General features: G+C 34.5%; 17 protein-coding genes across 17 annotated transcripts; 12 read left to right on the top strand and 5 right to left on the bottom strand.

Moving 5' to 3' along the window:
* Positions 1-42: 42 nt before the first annotated feature.
* Positions 43-780, top strand: EIN_391670 (serine/threonine protein kinase HT1, putative; the record flags this gene model as incomplete). The annotated part of the gene is made up of 1 exon (XM_004256235.1): positions 43-780. The coding sequence occupies one exon, from the start codon at positions 43-45 to the stop codon at positions 778-780; it is 738 nt and encodes a 245-aa protein (XP_004256283.1).
* Positions 781-839: 59 nt separating this feature from the next.
* Positions 840-1,764, top strand: EIN_391660 (hypothetical protein; the record flags this gene model as incomplete). Its single annotated transcript, XM_004256234.1, has 2 exons — positions 840-1,566; positions 1,625-1,764. 2 exons carry the CDS (start codon positions 840-842, stop codon positions 1,762-1,764), a joined length of 867 nt encoding a protein of 288 aa, XP_004256282.1.
* A 390-nt stretch (positions 1,765-2,154) lies between these two features.
* EIN_391650 (hypothetical protein) lies at positions 2,155-3,090 on the top strand (the record flags this gene model as incomplete). The annotated part of the gene is made up of 1 exon (XM_004256233.1): positions 2,155-3,090. The coding sequence occupies one exon, from the start codon at positions 2,155-2,157 to the stop codon at positions 3,088-3,090; it is 936 nt and encodes a 311-aa protein (XP_004256281.1).
* A 119-nt stretch (positions 3,091-3,209) lies between these two features.
* EIN_391640 (DNA double-strand break repair Rad50 ATPase, putative) lies at positions 3,210-6,347 on the bottom strand (the record flags this gene model as incomplete). The annotated part of the gene is made up of 3 exons (XM_004256232.1): positions 3,210-4,649; positions 4,822-5,262; positions 5,436-6,347. 3 exons carry the CDS (start codon positions 6,345-6,347, stop codon positions 3,210-3,212), a joined length of 2,793 nt encoding a protein of 930 aa, XP_004256280.1.
* Positions 6,348-6,762: 415 nt separating this feature from the next.
* EIN_391630 (hypothetical protein) lies at positions 6,763-7,606 on the bottom strand (the record flags this gene model as incomplete). Its single annotated transcript, XM_004256231.1, has 2 exons — positions 6,763-7,418; positions 7,498-7,606. The coding sequence occupies 2 exons, from the start codon at positions 7,604-7,606 to the stop codon at positions 6,763-6,765; spliced, it is 765 nt and encodes a 254-aa protein (XP_004256279.1).
* A 171-nt stretch (positions 7,607-7,777) lies between these two features.
* EIN_391620 (ribonuclease 2 precursor, putative) lies at positions 7,778-8,530 on the bottom strand (the record flags this gene model as incomplete). The annotated part of the gene is made up of 1 exon (XM_004256230.1): positions 7,778-8,530. The coding sequence occupies one exon, from the start codon at positions 8,528-8,530 to the stop codon at positions 7,778-7,780; it is 753 nt and encodes a 250-aa protein (XP_004256278.1).
* Positions 8,531-9,013: 483 nt separating this feature from the next.
* EIN_391610 (hypothetical protein) lies at positions 9,014-10,144 on the top strand (the record flags this gene model as incomplete). Its single annotated transcript, XM_004256229.1, has 1 exon — positions 9,014-10,144. The coding sequence occupies one exon, from the start codon at positions 9,014-9,016 to the stop codon at positions 10,142-10,144; it is 1,131 nt and encodes a 376-aa protein (XP_004256277.1).
* Positions 10,145-11,131: 987 nt separating this feature from the next.
* Positions 11,132-11,581, top strand: EIN_391600 (hypothetical protein; the record flags this gene model as incomplete). The annotated part of the gene is made up of 1 exon (XM_004256228.1): positions 11,132-11,581. One exon carries the CDS (start codon positions 11,132-11,134, stop codon positions 11,579-11,581), a length of 450 nt encoding a protein of 149 aa, XP_004256276.1.
* A 176-nt stretch (positions 11,582-11,757) lies between these two features.
* On the bottom strand, positions 11,758-12,702 carry EIN_391590 (PCI domain containing protein, putative; the record flags this gene model as incomplete). The annotated part of the gene is made up of 1 exon (XM_004256227.1): positions 11,758-12,702. The coding sequence occupies one exon, from the start codon at positions 12,700-12,702 to the stop codon at positions 11,758-11,760; it is 945 nt and encodes a 314-aa protein (XP_004256275.1).
* Positions 12,703-13,582: 880 nt separating this feature from the next.
* Positions 13,583-15,206, top strand: EIN_391580 (serine/threonine protein phosphatase 2B catalytic subunit, putative; the record flags this gene model as incomplete). The annotated part of the gene is made up of 2 exons (XM_004256226.1): positions 13,583-13,686; positions 13,745-15,206. The coding sequence occupies 2 exons, from the start codon at positions 13,583-13,585 to the stop codon at positions 15,204-15,206; spliced, it is 1,566 nt and encodes a 521-aa protein (XP_004256274.1).
* Positions 15,207-15,632: 426 nt separating this feature from the next.
* Positions 15,633-17,265, top strand: EIN_391570 (hypothetical protein; the record flags this gene model as incomplete). Its single annotated transcript, XM_004256225.1, has 3 exons — positions 15,633-15,746; positions 15,869-16,211; positions 16,256-17,265. The coding sequence occupies 3 exons, from the start codon at positions 15,633-15,635 to the stop codon at positions 17,263-17,265; spliced, it is 1,467 nt and encodes a 488-aa protein (XP_004256273.1).
* Positions 17,266-17,347: 82 nt separating this feature from the next.
* On the top strand, positions 17,348-17,755 carry EIN_391560 (hypothetical protein; the record flags this gene model as incomplete). Its single annotated transcript, XM_004256224.1, has 1 exon — positions 17,348-17,755. The coding sequence occupies one exon, from the start codon at positions 17,348-17,350 to the stop codon at positions 17,753-17,755; it is 408 nt and encodes a 135-aa protein (XP_004256272.1).
* Positions 17,756-19,018: 1,263 nt separating this feature from the next.
* Positions 19,019-19,333, top strand: EIN_391550 (hypothetical protein; the record flags this gene model as incomplete). The annotated part of the gene is made up of 1 exon (XM_004256223.1): positions 19,019-19,333. The coding sequence occupies one exon, from the start codon at positions 19,019-19,021 to the stop codon at positions 19,331-19,333; it is 315 nt and encodes a 104-aa protein (XP_004256271.1).
* A 313-nt stretch (positions 19,334-19,646) lies between these two features.
* Positions 19,647-20,147, top strand: EIN_391540 (hypothetical protein; the record flags this gene model as incomplete). Its single annotated transcript, XM_004256222.1, has 2 exons — positions 19,647-19,901; positions 19,998-20,147. The coding sequence occupies 2 exons, from the start codon at positions 19,647-19,649 to the stop codon at positions 20,145-20,147; spliced, it is 405 nt and encodes a 134-aa protein (XP_004256270.1).
* A 176-nt stretch (positions 20,148-20,323) lies between these two features.
* EIN_391530 (hypothetical protein) lies at positions 20,324-20,680 on the top strand (the record flags this gene model as incomplete). The annotated part of the gene is made up of 1 exon (XM_004256221.1): positions 20,324-20,680. One exon carries the CDS (start codon positions 20,324-20,326, stop codon positions 20,678-20,680), a length of 357 nt encoding a protein of 118 aa, XP_004256269.1.
* Positions 20,681-20,789: 109 nt separating this feature from the next.
* Positions 20,790-21,574, bottom strand: EIN_391520 (hypothetical protein; the record flags this gene model as incomplete). Its single annotated transcript, XM_004256220.1, has 3 exons — positions 20,790-21,203; positions 21,265-21,320; positions 21,439-21,574. 3 exons carry the CDS (start codon positions 21,572-21,574, stop codon positions 20,790-20,792), a joined length of 606 nt encoding a protein of 201 aa, XP_004256268.1.
* A 1,958-nt stretch (positions 21,575-23,532) lies between these two features.
* On the top strand, positions 23,533-24,114 carry EIN_391510 (hypothetical protein; the record flags this gene model as incomplete). The annotated part of the gene is made up of 1 exon (XM_004256219.1): positions 23,533-24,114. One exon carries the CDS (start codon positions 23,533-23,535, stop codon positions 24,112-24,114), a length of 582 nt encoding a protein of 193 aa, XP_004256267.1.
* Between the last annotated feature and the right edge of the window lie 21 nt (positions 24,115-24,135).

Below are 24,135 nucleotides of genomic sequence, written 5' to 3'. Positions count from 1 at the left end.
CGAAGAATAGCTGAGGGGAGTAGTGCCGTGGTCAAGAAGATAATGGTACATGGTGAGGTGTTAGTGGAGAAGTGTATGAAAATTGAAGACGAGGAAGGTGTTCAAAAAGGGTTTGAGGAGAAGGTGCGTGAAGTTTTGAATGAGATTGAAGTTGCAAAGAAATGTGAAGACCCCAATTTGTTACGTATGAAAGGTGTTAATATAGAACCATTGATATTAGTGTATGAGTATTGTAGTGAAGGGAGTTTATATGACGTATTGAGTAAGATTCGATTAACTGATGACGAGAAGTTAGGGTTAAGCATAGATGTGAGTCGAGGGGTGAAAGCGCTTCATTTGAAGAATTTTATTCATCGTGATATCAAATCACCGAACGTGTTAATAAAGAGGGAGAATGGGAAGTTGAGGAGTGTTTTAGCGGACTTTGGGTTGTGTTCCAGTGGGAAAGAAAAAGACGAGGCGAGGAATTTCAACCCGATTTGGACTGCGCCAGAAGTTCTGCAAGGGAAGAAGTGTAGTTTCAAGTCAGATGTGTATTCATTGTCTTTTGTCATATGGGAAATATTTACACAGAAACGACCATTTGGGGACATTCAGTTTATGGCGGGGATCTATTCTGAAGTGACGAGTGGCGGAAGACCCCCATTGAGTTGTGTGAGTAACGAGAAAATAAAAAACTTATGTGAGGAAGGGTGGGACGAGAACCCCCATATGAGACCAAACTCATGTAAAATAGTGAAGAGACTGGACGAGATCAATCAAAAGGATCGAAGTAAATAATGTTTTTTGTATGTTATAAAAATGGTATTCAATGATTTTTAAAACTATAAAACTAGTAGATGGAGGTGATTAAACGACGAGTTCCCCCAATTGGATTATTCAATAAAACATGTAACGGATGTTACGTGAACAGTGTCATTCAGTTCATTATGAGCTCATCTGTTATTGTCGATCAACTGTTTTGTTCACAGCCCAAAAACGAAGTGGTGCAAAGAGTGAAACTCTTGTGCTACGACTTGTGTAACAGTGGATATGACACGGTGGACACGTTCTACTTTTTAGATAACTACGAACCTAATACAGGAGATCCAAATGAATTTTTAATGATGGTCTTGTTTGAGTTGGGAGAATGTAAGGTGACTCTAAAGAAGGATATCAAAGCGGTGTGCAAGAAATGTGGGAAAGAGTATGCAATGAAGTCCTGTGAGAACTACTGGACGTTAAATAATATGGAGAACGAACACGATTTGGAAGTTATCATTCAGAGACATAGCGATGTGATGTGGTGTTGCGAAGAAGATCAACCTTGTGAAGTGACATATCAGGCAATTCCCGAGACGATTGTGTTTTTGGTGAACAACATTTGTGAGAACAATGGACAATTGAAGAAGATAGAGAAGAGTGTTTCACAGAACCGAGTGATTAATATTAAAGGAGTGGAATACAGTCTTATAGCAATGATAAGCCACATTGGGTGGGAATTGGTTGGTCACTGTAGATGTTACACAAACACTGAATTGGGATGGTTCTGTGCTGATGATACCAACGTGTACAAATGGAATGGGTGTTTGTTTTTAATAGTTTAATTGTTATATATATTATAAATATATACCTTATTTTTTAGGTCTGAACGAAGGTGAACATGAAGTCATAGTCGCTATGTTATATCAAAAAACTGGTACTATTGATCCAAAACTCTGTGTGGATGGATTGAGTATTACAGAAGACTATTTCAATTTCTTAAATCAGAAAAAAGGTAATTGATTTATTATCAGTTCAATACAATTAAAAAGGTATTTTCATTCATCAATAACGCATTTGATTCAAAATTTGAATAAAAAGGTGAACTGTTATGACTTGATTGACAACACGAGCTAATGAGCCGTGTGTCACCAAAGTCCTATAACTCTATTCACTTATTGAAAAGGTTCAGGATGCATAAGCAGACCAAACCAGCAAAGTGAAATACTCAGTTTTCCATTTAATTTCTTAAATAGAGAAAAATATAGGGTTTAATGGTATCCCTTTCAATTTTTAATCCAAAACAAAGAATTCAATAAGAACTAAACATTATAATATTAATATTAATAACAAATTAATTTAAATAGTAGTAAAAAATAACTATCAATATAATTTCATTAAACTATACTGAACATGAAAAACATTTTTACTAAAACAAAAACTGAAAAAAAGAGAAAACATCAAATGAGCAAAGCAAGTCGATCCCACTCGAAAAAGTCGACGTCGAAAACTCAAGAAGTTGAAGCGGAGGACCTTTATTTAGAAGACTCCGATTCGGAAGTCGAAGAAGTACTTTCTCCGAAAAAACCAAAGCGAAAGAGTTCATCACAACGTGTCGCCACACAATCGAAGAGAGGGGAATTAAGTCCCGAGGAGTTCAACTCGATAGTGAACGACATTGTTCGAAAGGCTTTAACATATCAATCCACGAAAAAAATATTAACACGAGAAGACATCGTCCGCACGGTGTTTGCAAAATATAAGGTCAACCCCAGAAATAAGTTTAAAAACTGTATTGAAGAGGCGACCGCTCGACTTAAAAAACAATTTGGAATGGAGTTGAAAGAGATTAAGACTTCCCCACAGAAGTCTTCATTCATCTTGCTCGACTATACCCCGATGAATGAAGACTTAAAGGTATTACCTCTCGAAGGAATGACCCACGACGAAGTCGTCGTCCACGGTATCACATTCATTATTCTGGCTTTGACATCACTCAATGGTGAAGCTATATTCGATGACACACTTATCGCACATTTGCAAACACTTGACATCACTGCAGTACCCGGACAACCATCTCTACAAGTGTTCATTGATAAAGTTCTAACCAAACAATACTACTTACGAAGAATTATACTCACAAATGACAATGGGACGAAGACTATTAAATACTCGACGGGAGCAAGGGCTTATGCGGAACTAGGAAAGGACGGGTTATATTCGTGGATTGCAAAAATACATGGAGACGAATTGGCAGAGAGTGAGAAAGCAATGTTCAAGAAAGAGACGGAGAACATGTTGAAGGAGAACTACGACGAGGCGGAAGATGCCAATTTGATTGATAATTAATATTACTATTAATTCTATTATAAACGTACTAGAATTAATATACCATTGAAATACTATTAATATACTATACTTTGACACGAGTTTGAAGGAAAAGGAAGTAAACACCAAGATAAATTAACTTAACACACCAAATCAAGACAAGAAGGCACTGGAACATCAGTTTTGTTTATTTTGTCTAAGATGTCTTTGGGTAATGGCTGTTTCTTGTCGTTTCTGTATTTGTTCAAAACCGCATACATAACACTTCCACTGACATGAGGCATATTCTCTTTCAACGCTATAATGTTGAACTCGGGAGATGCCATATCAACAACTAACAAGCCTGAAATTTCAACGGCAGGCATTAAGTATTTCACATACGGTTTGAGGTCCGAAGAGTCTTCCATTTCACCTTCTAAGATCGAAAAGAAGAACTTGAGTTGGAGACCTTTCGCAAACGTCACGCGCTCACTGCAAACGAGTAACTCAATCACTTTGTACGTCACAAAATTGACTATTTGACTCATTAACTGCTTGACTACATTTCGCTCAATACTTGTGTCACTTAATGTCTTGACTAAGTACTTCATGTGACGCAAGATATACCCAGCAGAAACCAATTCATATTCTGCAGCTTGTCGTTTCTCGAAACACTGATTGTCTTCTATAATACCTTCTAAGAACCCTTCGTATTTCACAACACAAACTTGAACAGTCCGCTTGAAAAAGAAGTCAAGTAATTCACAGAGTTGAGACTGCAAGTCACCTCTCTTCTCAAACTTCTCGACTTTGTCTTTATGAAGGACATAGAGCATTGTACTTAGAAGGTAGATATTCTCTTCTAATGTGTTTCCAAGACTACGCAACACCTCGATTTCAGTGATCTCGTTGTCACCTGTTGCTAGAGATAAAATCACTTCACTGAAGCCTTTTGGGTCTTTTTTGTTCTCGACATATCCTTTCACTATTTTGTCTGTAATGGATTCCACTGGTGTCGAGTTTTCAGTCTCTTTGTTTTGTTTTAGCGCGTCAAGCTCTAATTGAAGTTCTTTGTTTCTCTTTTGATTCTTTTCGCAAAGGTCTTTGTTTTCAGAGACTTCAGAACTTAAAGTGTCATTGCTCTCTTTTAAACTCTTTATTTTGGATTCATAGTCATTCCTCATTTTTTCATTCTCAATGCGTAAAGTTTCATTTTCATTTTGTATCTTCTCTAACACTTCTTTGGCTTTGTCGTTTTCCCCTAAACTCAGTGTTTCAAGGTTCTTAATATTTGCTTGACTTTCCTCCAACTTTTTCGTATACGCAATCTTCTCAGCCTTTTCATTTTCAAGTTGAGATAGAGTGGTGTACTTTTCCCTCTCAAGTTCCTCCAATTTTTGCTCAAGGTCTTTATTCTGTGTTTTTTCATTTTGGAGTTGTGTGACAATTTTTTCTTTTTCGTTTTGAACATTTTGTAATTCCTTCTTCACTTTCTCGTTTTCTGTTCTCAAATCTTCAGTGTATTTCAACGAGTTTTTGATTTGTAAGTTGTCTGAAGCCGCATACTTCTTGAATGTCTCAACTTCCTTAATGAGTTCGTGCTGTCTGTCAATACATAAAGCACACCACAGAACATCAAAACATTGAGAGTATACTTCAATAAAGAACAGAATAACTACCACTCATTCACTCAAAGACAATGTATACTCTCGACTCAAATTATGGCATATTATTAATTTAAATTATAATATTATTAAAGTATAAACGACAAACTTTCTCGTTCTTGATTTTCTCGATCTCTTCATTCTTCTGTCGCAAAAGATCTTCAGACCCTTTGGCCGCATTCTTCTCGACTTCTTCAACCTTCTTCTTAAGCTCTTCTATGTCTTCTTCTTTCTTCGCTACAGTGCCCTTCAACTCAACAGCAAGTGCAGCAGATACTGCTAATTCTCCAGCTACCGCTTCTTTTGCTTTCGCTTCGTCGTCGACCTTCTTCTTGAGGTCTTCAATTTCCTTTTCGAGTTGATTCTTCTTATTCTCCTTTTCTTCAATTGTCTTCTTCATCTCAGCAGCTTCATTTTCTTTGTTTGAAATAGTTCCCTTCAACTCGGCAGTCAAGCTGTTAGCAGACTGAAGAGCGGCTTGTGTATTTTCCTTTTGCTTTGTCTCTTCCTGAAGCTTGTTGTTCAATTCCGAGATCTTCCCATCTTTGTCCTTAAGAGCACTTTCCTATATATTAGAATATACTTATACTATGACGTGTGCAATAATTGAAGCGAGTGGTAGTATTGGGTATAATGACTCAGGGCTTGAAAAGCAAGAGGTGGTGTGCAATGTTATATTATCTTTATTTATAATGTTCGACAGACTCTTTTTCGTCAACAAACTTTCTCCTTGGCAGCAGATTTAGTCTTTTTATCAAAGTCGGCTAACAACTCTTCTTCCCTCTTCTTACTTTTGGAAGTCAATTCTTTCGTCACCTTTTCAACGGCTTTCTCTATCGCCGTGTCTAAGTCCTCTTGTGTAAATTTCTTCTTGTTATCCTTTTTACCTTTAATTTTGACATCCATGGCAGCTGCTGAAAACAAAGACTTCTGTCGTTCAGCTTCTTCTTTAGCGGCTTCTTCCGCCTTTTTCTTCCTCTCGGCATCTTCCTTTTCTTGCAATTCCTTCTGCCGCCGTTGTTTCTCAATTAACTCCTTCTCTTCTTTGTCATCTTCTTCTTCGTTCTTGATGACCTTTTCCTTTTGAACTTCATGATTGGTCTTACTGACTTCTTGAATGAGTAACTCATGAACATCCAAATTACTGCTTTTGGCTGCTCCATTGACGGGATGCATTTGAAGAACTTCGGTCTCGTCCTCACTTGCTGTTTCTACTCCAACACCAGAAGATATCAAAAGTTGAAGGTCTCCAGTGTTCTTCCCTTTCATACTAACTATGACTGTTATCTTCTTCCCATCAAGATCCGCATATTTAGCTAAGTTAACCATCCCTTTACATAACTCTTTTGGTTTCTCTGTTGCAGTCCAAACAGAGACTTCCATTCCTTTCTCATCATACCCTTCCTTTTTCTTCAGAAATAGTGTACAATTGATCGGTACAGTGATGGCGGGAGAGTAGAGTAATGTCCCTCCATGGACTTGACCTTTATCTAAGTGTCCTTTGTTCTCTTTCTTGTCCCCCCGCCGCCACTTCATAAAGACTTCAGTGCCTTCGGGTAACCCTTTCAGGTTCGTCACTTGGTGGAATTCCACCGTGTACTTCTGTTTGATGTTCTTCTTTAAAAACGCTTTCATTTGAAACTTAACTTTATCAGTTCGCCTTCTTGTGTCGTGGACACATCACACCACATATCTTGGCGATCTATGAAACTTTGGAATGACCAACGATTTTAACTTTTTCTGTATTCTTCTCTTCGATTATTGGGTCGGATTGGGACTTCATTTGTTCTATTTATTTTTGGTTTTTTATAATTTAATTATAATTTACCAGTTTTTGGGTAAAAAATGTGAAAATAATTGATAATTATATTAAAGTTAAAAGAATTATATATATATAGAATTTGTCTACCATTGAAGGACTATTTACGTGCCTTTCCAATAAGAATAATCAATGCGATTATTTAGAATATCTAAATTTGACGTGCTTTTGGTTACAAAGTTGTTAATCAAAAGACCTTTGAAAACTAAATTGAAACAGTTGAAATACAAATTACCGATTTTCCATTTTGTCGCATTGTTTGTTTATTACAGAAAGGACCACCGCAACAACAGCGACAACGACAGTGTAATCCGCTGCGTTTTGATTTTTAACGAACGAAAGTGCAAGTGTCAGAATAGTGAGTGATACAAAGTTCAGAAGTGCTTGAAAGACAAAAGGAATTTCGACGAAGAGTAAATACAACAATACTGCCAATATCGCAAAAATGAGACCCAAAAGAGTTTGTTGTGGTGTGTGGTAGCCAATGACTATCGTGTCAGTTAAACTTCCCCAAGCAAAGACGCTGTACGAGAATGTCAAGAGTAAAGCTAGAGTCATTTGGAACGATGGTTGAAATTGAATGACTGAAGACCACGTCAGAAGAGCATTCTTTAACGGTAAGGGATATTCTATACATTCCCAGCATACTGTCTTAAGAGGTGACTTGATTGTGTATTGGATGGTGTTTAAAAGGTGAAACAAAACGACGTAGAGAAAGACATAAGTAAAGTAGTGTCCACTGATCCCATTGTATTTGTTCCCATTCTTACTACATAACGTGTCGTTCATATATACCTTTGCTATTACAATCAAGAGATAAAGTGACTTATAAAAGACAAATGCATTTATTATAAGAGTGAATGGATAAACCATCACTATTATCTTATCTACTTGTTAGACTCTATTGAGACTCGAGTTGGTATCCAATTATAATTAAAAAGTTATTAATTTACTATAAAAACAAACGGTGTATTTTTTGGATTAAAGAGACTACAAACACCCCAAATGCACTTGCAAGAGCAAAATATGTTGGGTTCATTATCGTTGAAAATCCCGTTCGATGAGCAGTTTCCATGTTGTCATGACACACCCCAAATCCAGTCAAAGACGATATAACTGCGATGAGAACAAAAAGAGGAACAACGAACACCAAAAACGTGTTGTTGCAAATGAACTGGAGCATCAACTTTCTATTAGAAGTTCTTCGTTCTTTTGTGATATAACAAATAGTAAAAGAAATAAGAAATTAATAATAACAAATAGAATTGGTGTCGACTTCGGGATAAGGAGGGAAGACTATGATATCCCCACATGTCTCAAGCTGTTTTGCTTCACTCGAACAGTTAAAAACATTTGGTTCTTTCACTTCATTGAAATAAGGAATTTGAGAACATAACCTGAGTTCGTCGAAATATTCGCCATCGCAAAAGAGGATTGGGGTAGCATTAAATACACGAAACAATATGTCTGTGATGAACGACTTGGAGTACTTTGTATAATCGTCGCGAATTCCATTGTTTTTGAGCGCAGCCCAGACATCATGACTCTTCACAAAGTTCAAAGGAATCGAAGCAAAGTCACTTGGAGCATCTTTTCCAGAAAAGAGTGATGGGAGACATGTGGCATGTTTCAGAAACTCGTAATTGAAAAATAAACACCTTTTAAGACTCGGCCAATACGTTGCCAAATCATTTTGAAGGGTTGGATGTGTGGAAATGTAGGTGGAAATGGCGTCTGACGTCCATTGAGTGTAACAACAAGATGGGTATTCAGTGTATGATATCTGCGGCCAATACCCATGGATTGAAAACCCTTTGTCAAGTGGAATAGAACTGTGACAACACTTATCTAAACAAAAAGTCCCTGGCCACGACAGCACTAAATATGCAAACATAACACCTCGTGCTTGAGTGGTGTTTATACATGGAATTGTTGGAGTAAAGTCGCAGGCAATAGACAGAGTGATTAAAAAGAATGTTACACAAACCATAGTGTTCATTATTAGATATTTGTAGTTAGTTTCTTTATTCTTTCTTGTTCAATTTCTGTAATATCGTTGTTATTTATTTCTTATCTTTGTAATTATAATATATTATATTATAATTTCAAATGAAAAGTACTATAATTGATCAAATGGATTGAAAACAACAATAATCAAATTGATTATCGATTGATTTCTTATCCAGTTTATTAACTCAAAATCGTTCACATTTGTCGATAATGATTCAAAGTTATTAATAACTTTATTATTATTTTTTTTGTATGAAATATATTTACTATACTTCAATAAAAAAATAATTATAATTAATTAATAAACACATCCAAAGAGTTAAAAATTTATGAAATAATTGAATGAAATAACAAGAAGGAAAAGTGTCGAAGTTTTGTCAATTGAAAACATTCATATCTTTCCAAAAATTCTATATAGAAAACCATATCATGTGTTTTTTCGAAGAAAGAAACTATACGACTAATTAATTCCATGTTAACATGCCCACTTCGCCAGAAGATCGACAAGAACATCCTTTCTTATGTTAAGGAAACATACGCGTCACACAGAGATGAAGAGATTCCAAAGACTCAATTTCTTCTCCCCGACATCACTAAGAATTATTTGAACCTAAAGACCCCACACCATGAGACGAACCCAGAAGTCTATTACGCAACACACATGTCTGGATACTCGAATGTCTGCTTTAGCACATATCCTGTCATTAAAGGAGTCAAATTTGGAAAACCAATTGCCGATTGCACAACGGCAAACATTTTTGAGAATTTTGGAGTGTTTTGCATTGCGGATGGGTGTGGGATGGGGAAGAACCCTGCTGCTTCTGCACATGTTGCATGCGAGAAGTTTGCGGAGTACGTCATATTCAAAATTGGAAAGAAGAAGACGTTAGATAAGGCGATGGATGTGATCGTAGAGGCCATAGCATATGCCCAAACCTTTATTTTACAAACGCAGGAAGAGTCAATAGAAGCTGGATTAACCACATTTCTTGGTACCGTCATATTAAGGACTGGAACGAGTTTTGCGGTGTTATATGCTGATGTTGGTGATTGTCGTGGTCTTTTAATCAACCCTTCTAAAAATAGTATTGAAGAGTTAGTGACTAATTATAAGGGGAGGGTGGATGTGAAAAGTACAGGAGGGCGTTTAGGTCCAGTGAATGGGGAATATCCCGACCTTGAAAATTTCAAATGTGGGGTGCAATTTTGTCCGATTGGGACGACTATTGTTTTGATGAGTGATGGCATTGCGGATAATTTTGATATCAAAACGTTTTGTAAAAAGCCAACATTGTGTGGGTTGGATGGGGAAGAATGGTTGGACGAGAATGAAGAACACTGGAACAAGCGAAGAGCTGTCTTTTATGATAATTTGTTGTCTTTGTATCAAGAGAATTCCCTTGAAAAATTGTGTGATAATTTGTACCACTTCATCGTCGAAAAAACAAGGAAAGTAAGAGAAAATAAAATATTGAAAATCAGCACAGATGATGGGGGAAAGATGGACCACTCAACCTTCGCTTGTTACAAACTCGACGATAATCTCTTCTCAAGTAAAGTCATTTCAAAAAAAGAACTGGAAATTCCAGAGGGAATGAAGTGACCTCAAAGTTGAGTAATTCTTGAATAGTTTTTATTGGTTCTGTTATAGTTGAGTAATATAACAAGATGTAATAATTACCATAATAGTAAATTTTGAGTAGTTAAGTTTTGTTATAAATTATAATAAAATAACTATTTATTGATAATATTTCATTTTTATCTAAACCAAGTTTTTTAGTTTTTATTTAGAAAGCGCTATTTCATTTAAAATAACGGGAAAATGCGCAAAAAACAACTTGAAAAGTTAAACGTCATTCTCAAAAAGTTGAAAAGACCTTCTTATAATTTCTTTTGACGACAATAAAGGCCTCTGCGTTTTTTGAAAAAAAAAGAAAAAAAAGCGGATTTGAAGTCGTGTTGGGCGGGAAAAAAATAAAACAATAATAAGATCAAGTGGAAAGTGTACTGAATATTGATATAAAATCAATAATAATTCGGGGTTAAGTAGAACTAAAAAAAAGTGAAATTAATTATTTCTGATTTTGAATTGTTGGAACAAAAATAACATATTATTAAATAAAATTAATAGATTTTTAATTATAATAGTTTAGAACCATTTAAATTTTTGGGTTTTTGTTCCTATAGAAACAGTCAACATATTTTTGGAAAAAAACCAAACTGCAATTTTAACAAAACAAAACGTTGTTTTCCAAACCCCCGACAATTAGGTATACAAAATCCTGTATTATACCCAATTAATTCCATGTTACCACCAAAAACACAAATTGCCGTTATAACACTTTATTGTGATAATATTTCCAGAAAAAGAGGAAATATATTCCTACAATTAGAAAAAAATGAATTTTTTTGAAAATAATACATTCTAAGATGTTCGCGAGTCTTCGAATCGTGTTTTATCGAAATTTCTCGATAATTATCAAACCCCGAAAAAACGGACTTTTTTGTGCAGAATTGGAAGTTTGTTTTCCAAAAATACAATGGATGATATAAAAAGGGGTGACTAGGCTTAATTCATATTCACTTTAAGATGGCGGTCGAATGGCACTTCAAACAACTTCACCAATTCAACGAGGACGAGAGAGAAGAAGTATATAACCTTCGTGACTCAGTCTTTTCTTCAAATGGTGAGAAAGATTTAGGACATCCCCCAATGGACGAAGTCGACGAGTATTGTTTCCATAGCTTTGGCTGGGATGAAGATGGTCTTGCTGCTTATTGTCGAGTTATCCATGAAGAAGAAGGTGTATATCGCATTGCTCGTGTCCTTGTTCCCAAGCGAATGCGAGGAAAAGGTTTTGGCCAGAAGTTGATCAGTCATACATGTGATCGAATTAAAGAAGTCTTTGATGGCAAAATGGTCACTTTGGATGCATTAGAAGATATCCATCGAATGTATTTCAAGGTTGGATTCAACTTAACTGGTGCGACCACTGATTTCAATGGCATTCCAGCTGTCACTATGACAAGGAATTTATAATTTGTTTCTAATTTATCTTTCTTTGCATTTCGTTGTTTGTAACAACTACATTAAAATAATTTTATTATCAATATATTGTTTTAATAATATATTTAATAATAAAAATAATAATAAAAATATTTATTAAAATAATAATAAATTTAATAATAAATTTAATTAAAATCAATCAAACTCGGTTATTTTACTTGATCGAAGAAAACAAAAGCATCCTCCGGCGATAAGACGGCTATTTTGTGTTCGTGGTACAGTTGACTCTTCATAATCCCTTTAAAGATCAAGTTGCACATGACAAATTCAAGTTCCATCTCCGAAGACTCTTTCCCGACTTCTTTTAATGCATTTAAAAAGGCGGAATATGGGACTTTCGTGGTATTAACTATTTGTCTGGCTGTGTTAAAGAGATTTCGGTATGTGATCAGCTTGAGCGACTCGACTAATAAAAAGAGGCAATGCTGAATGAAGAACACTTCATTTCTTTTTGTCTCTTTCTCAAATGTAGCAACGTCACCCCGTTGGACTGCGGTTATCAAAGTACCATAAACATCTTCCAGGTTATTCTCTAAAATAAGACTGCGAGGGGGGTATATCCCTTTTCTTAATTGTAAGACAACAAGGGGGATCAAACAATTTCTGTAATTCCGAGTACCTGATTCAAGGTATTGGATCGCATTAGATAAGTAGTTGAACGCCTCCACAGTCATGTTTTTGATTAGCATAGTCACTCCAGCATAGTAATTGAACATGCAGTAATTAATTAATGAAATGTTATTTGTTGTGATGTTCTGTGCCGACGAGATGAAGTTGTCCATCTCGGTGAAGTTGTGGTGATAATTGAGGAAATGAAGAGCAGAAGACACAATGGGGATAGTCGCATTAGTTGCACTGACGTTGACTAATGACAACAAATTTCTGAAGACGTCCAAAGTTGTTGTTGTGATCTCACCGTCGTTATCGCGACCCTTCTGTATGCTCATTTCAATTGTCGCGTCGACAAACTGAAGAAGAATAACAGAAAGTTGGTTGACTACTTGTTGTGGGCCCTGCCCATTTTGGCTCTGCCGTTTTATCTGTTCTAAATATTTATTAATTTGTTGTTTCAGTGCCTCAAGTTTGTCCGACATATACTTAAGGTTTATCTTTTTTAGTTTAATTCTAATTTCTGGATTCTTTTATTTAATGGATTCTTTTTATCAGTTTTTGGCACTATCATTATAATATAAATATTATAATTATACTATAAGTGTTACTTTTAAATAGATGTTTACCTCGTTAAAAAAATAATTCATAAAACTTAATTAATTAGTAACTAATTATTATTATTATAATATTATTACTGTTTTTTTAAACTATTTAACAATTATATATTTTAAATTCAATTAATAGTTATAAAATATAATAAATGAATAATTTTAAATATTAATATAATTAAGTTTTCTTGTTGACTTTTTAGTTGTGGGGAATTAATAAGCCTTTTAAAACGAATTCTAGACTTAAAATACTGATTGTCTTATTAAATTTTTATTAATTATCTTATAGTATTTGTTATTTAATAATATAACTCATTCCATTTGGAGTAAAAGACAATTAATATTATAAATATAATAAAATTAATTATTAACAAAATGATAATTACCAACCGAAGGTTAATTTCCAGTTTCTTAATATATCAATAAATTCAAACCAAAAATGTGATAAGAATATAACCCGATAGTTCACACAAAACAATATATAAATTAGAAAGAATGATAAACAATTTAATACAGTAACACCAAATTGTGGATACCAGTTTAGTTTTCATCACAAAAATAGACTTTTTTCATTTTCCATAACCAAAGAGTTTTTTCAAAGACAAACGGAATTTAATAATTTACAATAATTTACAAGTTCTCGCAAGTTGGCGGTTTTCCTTCAACTAGAATTCTAATAAGAATTTAGCTTTACTCTAGAATATCGTGACCAAATAAAAAAGAAGTGAACTAAAAACTGTGAATAGAAGAAGGTATGAAAGGTATTCAAATTCACAACCAACAGGTCCCTCGTTTTAAACGCCCCACACTACAAAAATATGAGAGTGTCACCACATGTAATCCAGCAAATGGGGAGTTGTTTGTTCTCTTTACTTAGTCACGTTATGTCACAAATGAACATCACACTAAAAAACAGTTTAAAGACGCATGAAGAGTACACCCCAGCAAATGTTGGAACGCGTCTAGTCGATACTCGGTTCAATATAGAAACTCGTCCACTTCAAAAGAATATGTTATTCACCGACGACGGGAAGATCAACTTGAAGTTACTGAAAAACCACTTCCAACGCGAAGGTAAATTGACCACAGAATGTGCATTGGAATTGGTTCAGCGTTCTACTAAACAACTTTCTGCAGAGCCAAATATGTTAGTCCTTGAAGCACCAATATATGTCTGTGGTGATATCCATGGCCAATTCTATGACTTGCTGACTATCTTTGATATCACCAAAAATGACTCCTGTGGGTACCTCTTTTTGGGAGACTACGTTGATAGAGGCGACTTTGGGTGTGAAGTCCTTTTCTACCTCTTAGCACTCAAACTCACGTACCCCGAGAAATTCCATTTACTTCGAGGGAACCACGAGAGTCGAATGATGACGGAGAACATGACATTTAACATCGAGTGTGAGTACAAATACAACTCGACTGAATTACTCCAGAACATCCATAACTTGTTTGACTCATTACCACTCGCTGCTTTGGTCGAGGGAAATGGACTTGGGAGATTCTTGTGTACCCACGGCGGGATATCACCACAATTGCAGACTTTGAAGCAATACGACACCATTAATAGATTCACAGAACCACCAACGTCTGGCCCAATGTGTGACTTGTTGTGGGCTGATCCATTCGACCAAGCACACCCAGAGACAATGGATAAGAGAAGAGTCGACGCTTGGCTCAACACTGATTTTGTGGATAACACGTTGAGACAAACAAGTGTCATGTTTGGCCTCAGAGGACTCCTTACTTTCCTCAACAAAAATGACTTGATTTGCTTAGTTAGAGCACATCAAGTTATGGAGGAAGGGTTCAAGTTGCACTACTTCATGCAGAACATCGATTTGCCCCCATGCATCACTGTGTTCTCTGCTCCAAACTATTGTGACGCGTATCAGAACAAGGCCTCTGTCCTCAAAATTAACACGGAGAATATCTGCTTTGAACAGTTCGAATACGTCGACCACCCATTCAACTTCCCCGACTTTTTGGATTGCTTCAATTACTCTCTTCCATCACTTATGGAAAGTTTGGTATTGGTCCTTTCGGAATTGGTTGTTGCTGTGAAGGAGGAAGACGTCGATAAGATCTCCATTTCCGAGAAGGTTGCCGACGATCAGTTAAAGCAAAAAATCGACGCATTGAAAGAGAAGACGGAGAAAGAATATGAAAGCAAAAAGAAGATGCTTGAGCTGAGAAAGGAGGTGAAAGCGATGAAAACAATCAACAAAGATTGGTTCGACAAAATACTGCGAATCGATCAAGGCAACGAGTGTAGACCAAAGAGTTGCAGGGTCTCTACTAGAGGAGAAAGACCACGTAATGTAAGAACAGTCTCGGATTCGCATATCACACTTGTGGATCAAAAGATTTAAGCAAGCGATTTGTTTGACTTGTTCTATTATTAATTATAATTAATTCAATTATAATTAATTAATAACTTTTCTATGCAAATCAACCAAAATATTATTAGTAAATAATACCATCAAATTTCGATGAATTTTGTTTTACGAAAAAGGGTGTTTTGTTAACTTTTTTTAATTATACATTTATTATATATTTACTATAACTAATAATATTAGTTTCAAAAAATATTTTATTCATAAGGATGCATTCTCATATTGTTTAAGTGTATCATTCAAATTGGTAAATAACAATTAAAATTATAGTACATTTTTTAGTTATGGTACACAATTTGGTAAATAGTTTAATAAAAAGCATTCAATTCCACACTTCTTATTTTATCGAGACTGTTAGAAGGAAGGGAGTAGAATAATAGGAAAAATGAAAACTAAAAGCACATGACGTTCTTGAGCACACTTAAGAAGGTGACCTACTACACAAAGAAGACCAACTTCTTGAGGTACTACATCGGAGGGTTCATGATGAATATGTCAACATATTTTTTCTGGTTGGTTTGATAGTTTTTTTATTAAAACGTCGTTTTTGGTGTTAATGCTTGACAGGGACAGCGTAATTTTGTCACATTATAACAAAAGCTCTGAGACTGGGTGCAATGGGTAAAATTAACAATTAGGTTGTGCCGTTGTTACTTCAAGACCGAAAAGCAAACTCTTTTGAAATAGCACTTTCTTCTGGAATTACATTTGGACTCACGGGAATAGTCTCGCCGTTCATGGGGCTGATCGCTGATAAGACAGACCCTGCCCTAATGTGCCGCATCTCGTTCATTCTGCAAGCAACTTGCAGTTTGACGATTGGAATTATATACATCGACACGCAGTCAATTCTCCCGATTTACTTTTTGTTAATTCAACAGTCCGCTGCCCTTGCTTTTTTCTGGTCGCCGTGTGAGTGTTTAATTACAAACGAATCGTACAAAGGCGAGGAAAACAATAAACTTTCGATCTTTGCGCTTGGTTTGTGTTCTTGAAAATCGATATCATCACAGATTAACAATTAGTGTGGAGTCTTGGTAAAGCAATTGGGTTTTTGTTGGGTGGCACTTTGAAAGTACAACTTGGATCCAATTCGTCGTTGCTCTTGTGTGGTGGTATGACGCTCTTCGCATTCGTCGTTTTCCCTCTCTTCCCGAGCAAGAACAACTTGACAGAGCGGCCCAAGAAAGAAAAAGGCAAGACCGATAAAGTGAAAGAGACAGAGTTGAGTGAACTAGCACAGCGCTCAGATATTCCAGAGGATAGTTCACAAACAGCAAACGAAGAAAAAGTCACATTCCTTCAAAAATTGAAACGTATCAACCACCCCGAACCTCCGAAATACATTCTGTTTTACTTCATCAATGCGCTCATTCTCCATTTCCACGTTTACGGTACGATCGCGATCATTTGCAATCAATACATTCTATTTGCTGTTGACGAAGGAGTGATATTGGAAGGCATCAGCCCAGACCCTGAAGTGTATCTCAGTGTTTTCCTTGGGGTGATCTACTTTTCTCAGACCATCTGTTTCTTAGTGATAGGGTACGTGGAAGTGTGGCAATACAAGATGTGGATAAGCATAGTGATGTCATTAATCCTTGGCGGTGTGTGCATTGGTATCAATTTCATCAAGGTTGGGTGGATCTGTTTGATTTTTGCAGTTCCAACCGGCTTCATCTCTGGTCTTGATTTGCAGATGAATGTGTTGTACTCGGTAAAGGTTTCTGAGAAGCGTAAAGGTCTTATGATGGGGTTGGTCGAGTGTGTAGGTGAGTTGACGTGTTGTTTGTCTCCTGTCATCGCTGGTGCCATTTCCACAGCAACGGATAATTTAGATTGGTCGCAATGGGTTGGAGTGATTTGGACTGGTATCGCAGTGACTGGTTGCACAATCACTTATGTGCTTGATTGTTTTGTTAAAGGGAAGGAGAAGAAGATTGCTGATGATGTTCAGAAGAGCGATGTTGAGATTGACGTCGACACAATTAAGAAAGTTCAAGAGGAGAGGCTTAGCGAATCCAACTCTAGCTGAGTAATTTATTTGCTTATATGTGCTTTTGTTCCACGCTCGTCATTATAGTAAAATTATATCATTAAATATAACATCTCAAAATATGAGTGTAGAGATTGAAAAAAACAAAATGGAGAACCCTTTGAGTGGTGGCGACAAACAGATACCAAAAATAAATTTCCCACACCTCGACAACGGACTTGTAGAGGAATGCATCGCACAGGCAAACGGTGACATTGCAAAGGTTGCGGAACTCCTTGCAAAGTCTGTTGGTCCTCTTGGTTACGACGACGAGGACGGGCTTCTTGAGTACTCCGACGAAGAACTGAGCGAGAGCAGTGAGGACAAATGTAAAATAGAAAATTCATTACCCCCTTCTATCAACACCAAGTGGGAAAATTTAAAGGCAAAGCTTACACCAGAAGAACTTGACGTGATGGAGAATGTCCTTCGATTGAGAATGTATAAAATGTGCGACAGTTTAGTCCAATCGCTCTTTGAAAAGCACTGATTTGATTTTTCTTGTTTTATAATTATATTCATTTAAAAATATAGTTAATAATAATAAAACAATTTAATTAATTTAAAAGTAAATGTTATTATAATTTATAAATATGTTATTAAGATAAAAATAGAAATACATTGACGTTTTCATATTTTATTGTTAAATATATTACAGATAGTATAAAATTTGGGTGTCAAGAATAAATTGGGTGTCAGATTGATTTTGAGTTATTTAATGGTTTTTCATATTTTTTTTGTGAGGGGAAAAAATAAAAAAAACAAAACCCATTTTTTTACATTAACTAATCCCTAATTTATTTGACACCCAATTTATTCCTGACACCCTATTTTTCTACTATCTGTAAACATGTTAGCTTTCTTTTGTGAGTGTCATAGAACTTAAAATTTATTATTACTATTTGGTTTCAAAACTTTTGACGTTTTTGTTATTTTAAGAATATTAATTAAAATACATTTCAGATTATTTTTTGAGGTATGACTTTTCCATTCTATTTGACTATTTTTCCTGAAAAGATGGGATTTTAATGATCATTTTTGTAAGTAGATTTTTCTTGGTCAAGAAAAGTTTAATATTTTTATTTTCCCGAGTTTTTGCTTCAAAAATTTGAAAAAATATAAAAATAAATAGTGATATAATTTTATATATAGTTTATTATATATTAATTACAAACTATTGAGTTATTATTAAAAAATTAATTTTTTGATTTGTGTTATTTAATAACACAAAATAAAAAAATTTTTAGACTTTTTTGCACCCCTTTAGAATTCCAGAAGAAAGTTTTATCAAAAGCTATTAAATTATAACATTTCAATTACAATAATATAGTTTGGTAGAAATAATTATCTGTCTTTGACAAAGCCAAAGTTATGTGGAGTAAGAAATGTTGCAAAAAAGTACATGATGTTTTCTTGATGAACAAGTGACACAAGATTCTAAATGAATTGTTTTTGTTTAACAATAATATGTAATAAAAGAATGAATTTGTCATTCTAAAAAAGTGACGTACAATTACCATCCACAAATTTCCCGTAATTCCAGTGCTATTAACGGCAATATAAATACATTTTATCTTTAATAATAAATTAATAATAATAATGTAATTGTGCATTTTACATCAAACAATCAAGATAGAAAGAGTGGACTTTTTTTGCTGTTTTGTCCACTTTTGCATAACTTTTTCTATCTATTTTTTCTTGGAGATTGTAGTATAAATAGGGGGGTTAACTCTAAATAATAATAAGAGTCAAGATGATAACAACATCACAAACAGACATTTTAGACGACGTGTTACTCTACAGTTACTCCGATTATATTGCTCCTGAAACTCAACTTGAGTCTTTCACTGATTCAGGTTCGCTCGAAACACCACCAACAAGACCTCCTTGCAACACCAAATCCGTTCAGATGAAACCAGTCTTCGCAAACATCGTCTTTTCAGACTATGAAAACTCCCTCGATACCGAAAACACACTCGCAGGTCATTTCCAGAAGTCTTTCGCACATTCATTCTCCTCGTCGTCTTTGGAAAAACTCGGGGAGTGGGAGAGAAGTCAGACTTACTGAAGTCTTGTTATATTGTTATTATTTATGTGTTATTTCTTCTTTTTTTTAATGAGCTTTTTTTTTTCTGATTTTTTGTAATTTAACGTTTTTATTTCCCTCTTTTTACCTTCAAATACTCTGAAAAATGGCTCGCTAATTATTTTTCCATTAAATAGAAACTCGCTTATTAATAATACTTATTATTATTAATATTATTAATACTTATACTTAATTATAATACTAGTAAAAATTAATATTTCTTTCTAATGTCTTCAAATACCCGTCACGCCAACCCGGGCGTGCCATTGTTGGAAAAAAGAAACTCTGAATTCATATGACAGACGTTGAAATCCGCCGAGCTGTTCAACACTGTTTGTTATATCCTGGTTTGCCGTGTTTTGGATATATAACAGAGAAGCGAGTTGTTCCTGTTTCACACGCGCCACTCCTTCCTCCATTTTCGGAAATAATTTATACCGACATTTCTGAGATGGGAGTTACAGCGATGTATGTGGCCGACAATTCTGGCTTATTACCGAAGTCGTTTTCATCGTTTGCTGCGCAGAAGGGAATAGCAATTATTTATGTCGTTTGTTCTTTTTGTCACAAACTATAATTTTTAGTTGTACAAATTATTTAATATAGTTTCATTACAGCTCTTTGATAAGGAGCAACTAATGGTAAGGTCTCACTGTACAACCCTGAAAAACGAATCCAAAAATTCAGCTTGAAAGAAAAGAACTGGAAGAGCGAAACTCTAACAGTGGATTTGACTAACACAGTGGCAGACAAAGGAATGATAGAGTATGAGGCCATATTTGAAGGCTCAAAGTAACTTTTACATTTATTTTTGTTATTCAAAAAACGATGAAAATGTTTTTCTTTTTTGTTTTTGTTTTTTGGTATTCAAATGTTATATTTGTCACTTTTTGAAGTAAAATCAAGTAATCAATGCATTAATTAAGTATCTCAAGATTTCAAAGTTGGAACGATAAAACTGAAAAAGACAAAATGTCGTGGATAAACGAGTCACCATGCCTGAATGCTGATACGGTCAATATTTATATCAACACAACCGGGTCCGAGTTTGTCAAAGGACAATACCAAACAACTGTTATGGGTGATGGAAAAGTCGTCATCAATACAACCAATAAACCAACTGCTCAGCCCTCCATTACCCCAAAAACCACTGCAGTTCAACCCACCGAAAAGCAAACAACCGCTAATATCACAAAGTGCATTTACGACCTTTCGGAAGCTATCAAGCGCATGCGCGCACTTGACGAAAGGACATCTAAGATGATTGCGGACAAACTTGCACAATGCAAACAATACAACGCTCAAATACCAGCCAACGTTACGATTTGATTTTTATTTTTAGTTTGTTTTGTCCGACTTTTTGTTTCTTTGTTTGTATTCAACAAAGAAACACGTGAAAACTATAAAAGTATTAAATTACTTCTCTTTCAACAGATAATTAAAGCAAAAAACATCCGCCTTTCTTTTTCTTCTTCGGCTTCTTGTCTTCGCTCTCCCCGGAATCGGTTGTGGTGTGTTGCTTTCGAATAGATCTAACAAGGGTATAAAACGCTTCTTCGATGTTTAATTTGTTCTTTGCAGAAGTCTCAATATACTCCACTTTGAGTTCAGTTGCTTTCTCTTTGCCTTCCTTCTCGGTGACGTCGCGGTCTTTCACCAAGTCGACTTTATTTGCAACAAACACAATCGGGAAATTCGACGCTTCTTTCACTCGCAATATTTTACTTTGATAATTCTTAATGCTTTCAAAACTGTTTCTATCAGTCACACTGTATACAATAAGAAATCCATGACCGTTTCTAAAGTACTGGTCGAGCATACTGGCATACTCTTCTTGTCCAGCAGTATCTAACTAATTGTTAATAGATTGTTTACTAACAATTATTATTTGATTTCAAAGACGGAGAACAAACAATATCTAACACACAAATGCGATTGTCCACAGTCAAAGTTTTTCGGTAACAATTCTCTGGAGAGTTATATCTTGTACTATTGTTGATAATATTTAGTATAATACATTATAATTGTGTGATATAATACTAATAATATAATACATTTACTTGTTATGAATACTAGACATAACAAACCAATTGTGGGGTCATAATCAACGATGAAATGGCCTTGCGTAAGTTGTATAGTTATAGCTGATTTACCGACACCACCATCCCCGACTAAAACAACTTTGTGGAGCTCGACCTTATACTCGTCATCTCCAGTAGCCATTTTCTAATAATCAGTTCTTTTTCATTTTTTGGGATTCGATGTTACTATGTTCCACTTTTTCATTTTCAAGTGATGTTTATTTCTCGTTAGTACAGAAGTATTCTTGTCACTAAAAACAGGGAATTGGTATTAGACAGTCCCCATTGCCGAAAGCAAGTTGTCGAATTAACGAAAGATCTTCAAATTACTCTTTTGTTTTTCAAGAAAAAGATACTATTGTATTTCAACATTACAAATTAATTAAATTAATTAACCAATTTAATAGGCTTCGCACCTAATAATTTTATTATCAAAATTAGTATCGAAAAACGCTATTAAAACCTTCATTTTTTCTTTCCCGTTTTATTGTTTAAATAACATTTTTGAAACAAAATGGTATATATAACAATATAATGGTGTTTTGAAATGTTTTGTGTGAAAAAATTTTAATTGATTTTATTTAAAATAATAATAATTTAAACAAATAATATTATTAAGTTAATTATAATAAATTAAAGTTTATTATTAAAATAATAAAATTCACAATTGTTCTGAATTGTACTAAAAAAAGTATTTATATCGCCTTGTATTTGAAGAAATCTTCCTCATTTTTAGTGGTAAAAAAACTTTTTTTTTATTTTGTTAATCAAAACTGGTAAAAAATTGTTATGACAGTTTGATAATTTAATTATACAAATAATAATATAAATTTTAAAGCTAATAATTTAAATCTATAATAAAATTTTAGTTTGTTTTTTTTTTGACTCTTCAAGAAAAAAAATAGTTTAAATCAATACTGAAATTAATTTTTATTATGTGAACTTTTATATGCTGGTTGAAATAACATTTCATATATTATATGATACCTTATATTATTATTTATAGTTTTTTGAATGTTTCACACAACTTCCAATGTTTATTTCTGGTTTCTCGAGTTAAAAAATAATAACAATAGTAATACTTTTTATTATAATTAAACTAATATAATAAACCCATTTCAATGATTGGCCAATATCTATGACGTGTTTAGCTTAAAATAGAAAATAAAACCACTTTGTAAAACAAAATAATTGTTAGGACAATTTTGGAAGAGGAGATTGGTATTTACAAAACCGATTTTGTCATTTCTAAAAGCAACTAACTTGAGATCTATGCCATTCACATAACTATAACCGGCATGGCAGTCCTTCCCAAAAATACGCCACATTTAATTAAAAAAATAGTAATTAAAGAATCAAAAAATCATAATATATGAACTATTACTTTTAATAAAACCCATTTTTGGGACGAAGAAATATATTACACTTGTTTAGAAAACTGCGATCAGGGGATTTTACCAAAAATAAAGAGTTAGAAAAATACAATAACAAAGTGAATGTTTTATTTGTGAAAAAGAAATATCGAGCAAAAAATAACAATTTATAATTGATTTAAAAAGACCATCACCTCGGGTATTTTCCAATTAATAAATGTTTTTATTTATTGGCAATAAAACTGTTTTCGATGAAAATAATCCGCTGAAACTTTTGTAAGATTATTTCTTCGTTTGCTAAAAGTGCAGATAAATAAAAAAAGCCATTTTCAGTGTAATTTACACTTTAAAAGAAGACTCAAACAATTATGTAATTAAAAATTGCAATTTTGGGTTAATTATAATAAATTTTTCTTATTCGAATTGGGTTTGAGTTATATAAAGGGGCAAACTAGTAAGTCATTGTTCAATGGGTAACGAAGAGGCTGTTTTGACTCGAAAGGTACAAACACCAAATTCTAGTTCAAAGGAATTAATTCCTGTGATATTTGAGAACACAAGTGAACCATTAACTCCATCAGGAAAAGTACTATTCCATTCACATTCGACTGTAACTCCACGAACTGGAGTTGTATATTCCCCGTCTTATTCTCCAACATCTGGAGTTCTTACACGGTCGAGTTTTGAATTGTTGAATCACCATAAAGGCTCACAAAAATTACCAAAGATGTCGAGTAAAGATGCAAGAAAGAAAAGAGCTCTTTCAGAGCCAAATATACAGCCTGTCTTTGAGAATCGAATGAAGACCACCGAGATCCTCTCTGGATTCATAAAAGAAACGGGATATGAAAATTGTAGAGTACTCTTCTCATTACAAAACAACTCCCTTTCTGCAAGGGAATTCAACGAATGTGTCGGTATGAAAAGTCATATAATGATTCTGGTCAGAACAAATGAAAATGAATGGTTTGGGTTTTACCATGAAGACCCCCTCTGTTATAAACACAACAGAAAAATCGTCAACTCGACAAAGAGCAACTTTTTCATCTTCGGGCGAGACAAGATTATTCGTCCTTACAAAAGTGATTTTAATGCGACTAAGAGTGTTATCATGCACTCCACAAAAGAAGATTCTTTTGTTGTGACTTGTGTTGGTGCATTTTGGGTGTTAAGTGATGGGACAGCTACCGTCCATCCAAGTATAAAGTCAACATATGATATTCCGGAGCTTGTGTTGAATCCGCTCTGTAAGACTACCTGTGGGAAAGCGATTAGAATGAAGCAATTCGTTGCATTAGAATGGTATTGATTCTGTAGATAAATTAATGTT

Source organism: Entamoeba invadens (genome assembly GCF_000330505.1).
Source record: "Entamoeba invadens IP1 unplaced genomic scaffold scaff_1105074726403, whole genome shotgun sequence".
Classification (NCBI taxonomy): domain Eukaryota; phylum Evosea; order Mastigamoebida; family Endamoebidae; genus Entamoeba; species Entamoeba invadens.
Note: the sequence above shows the minus strand (reverse complement) of the source record. Positions and strands in the feature narration are given on the sequence as shown.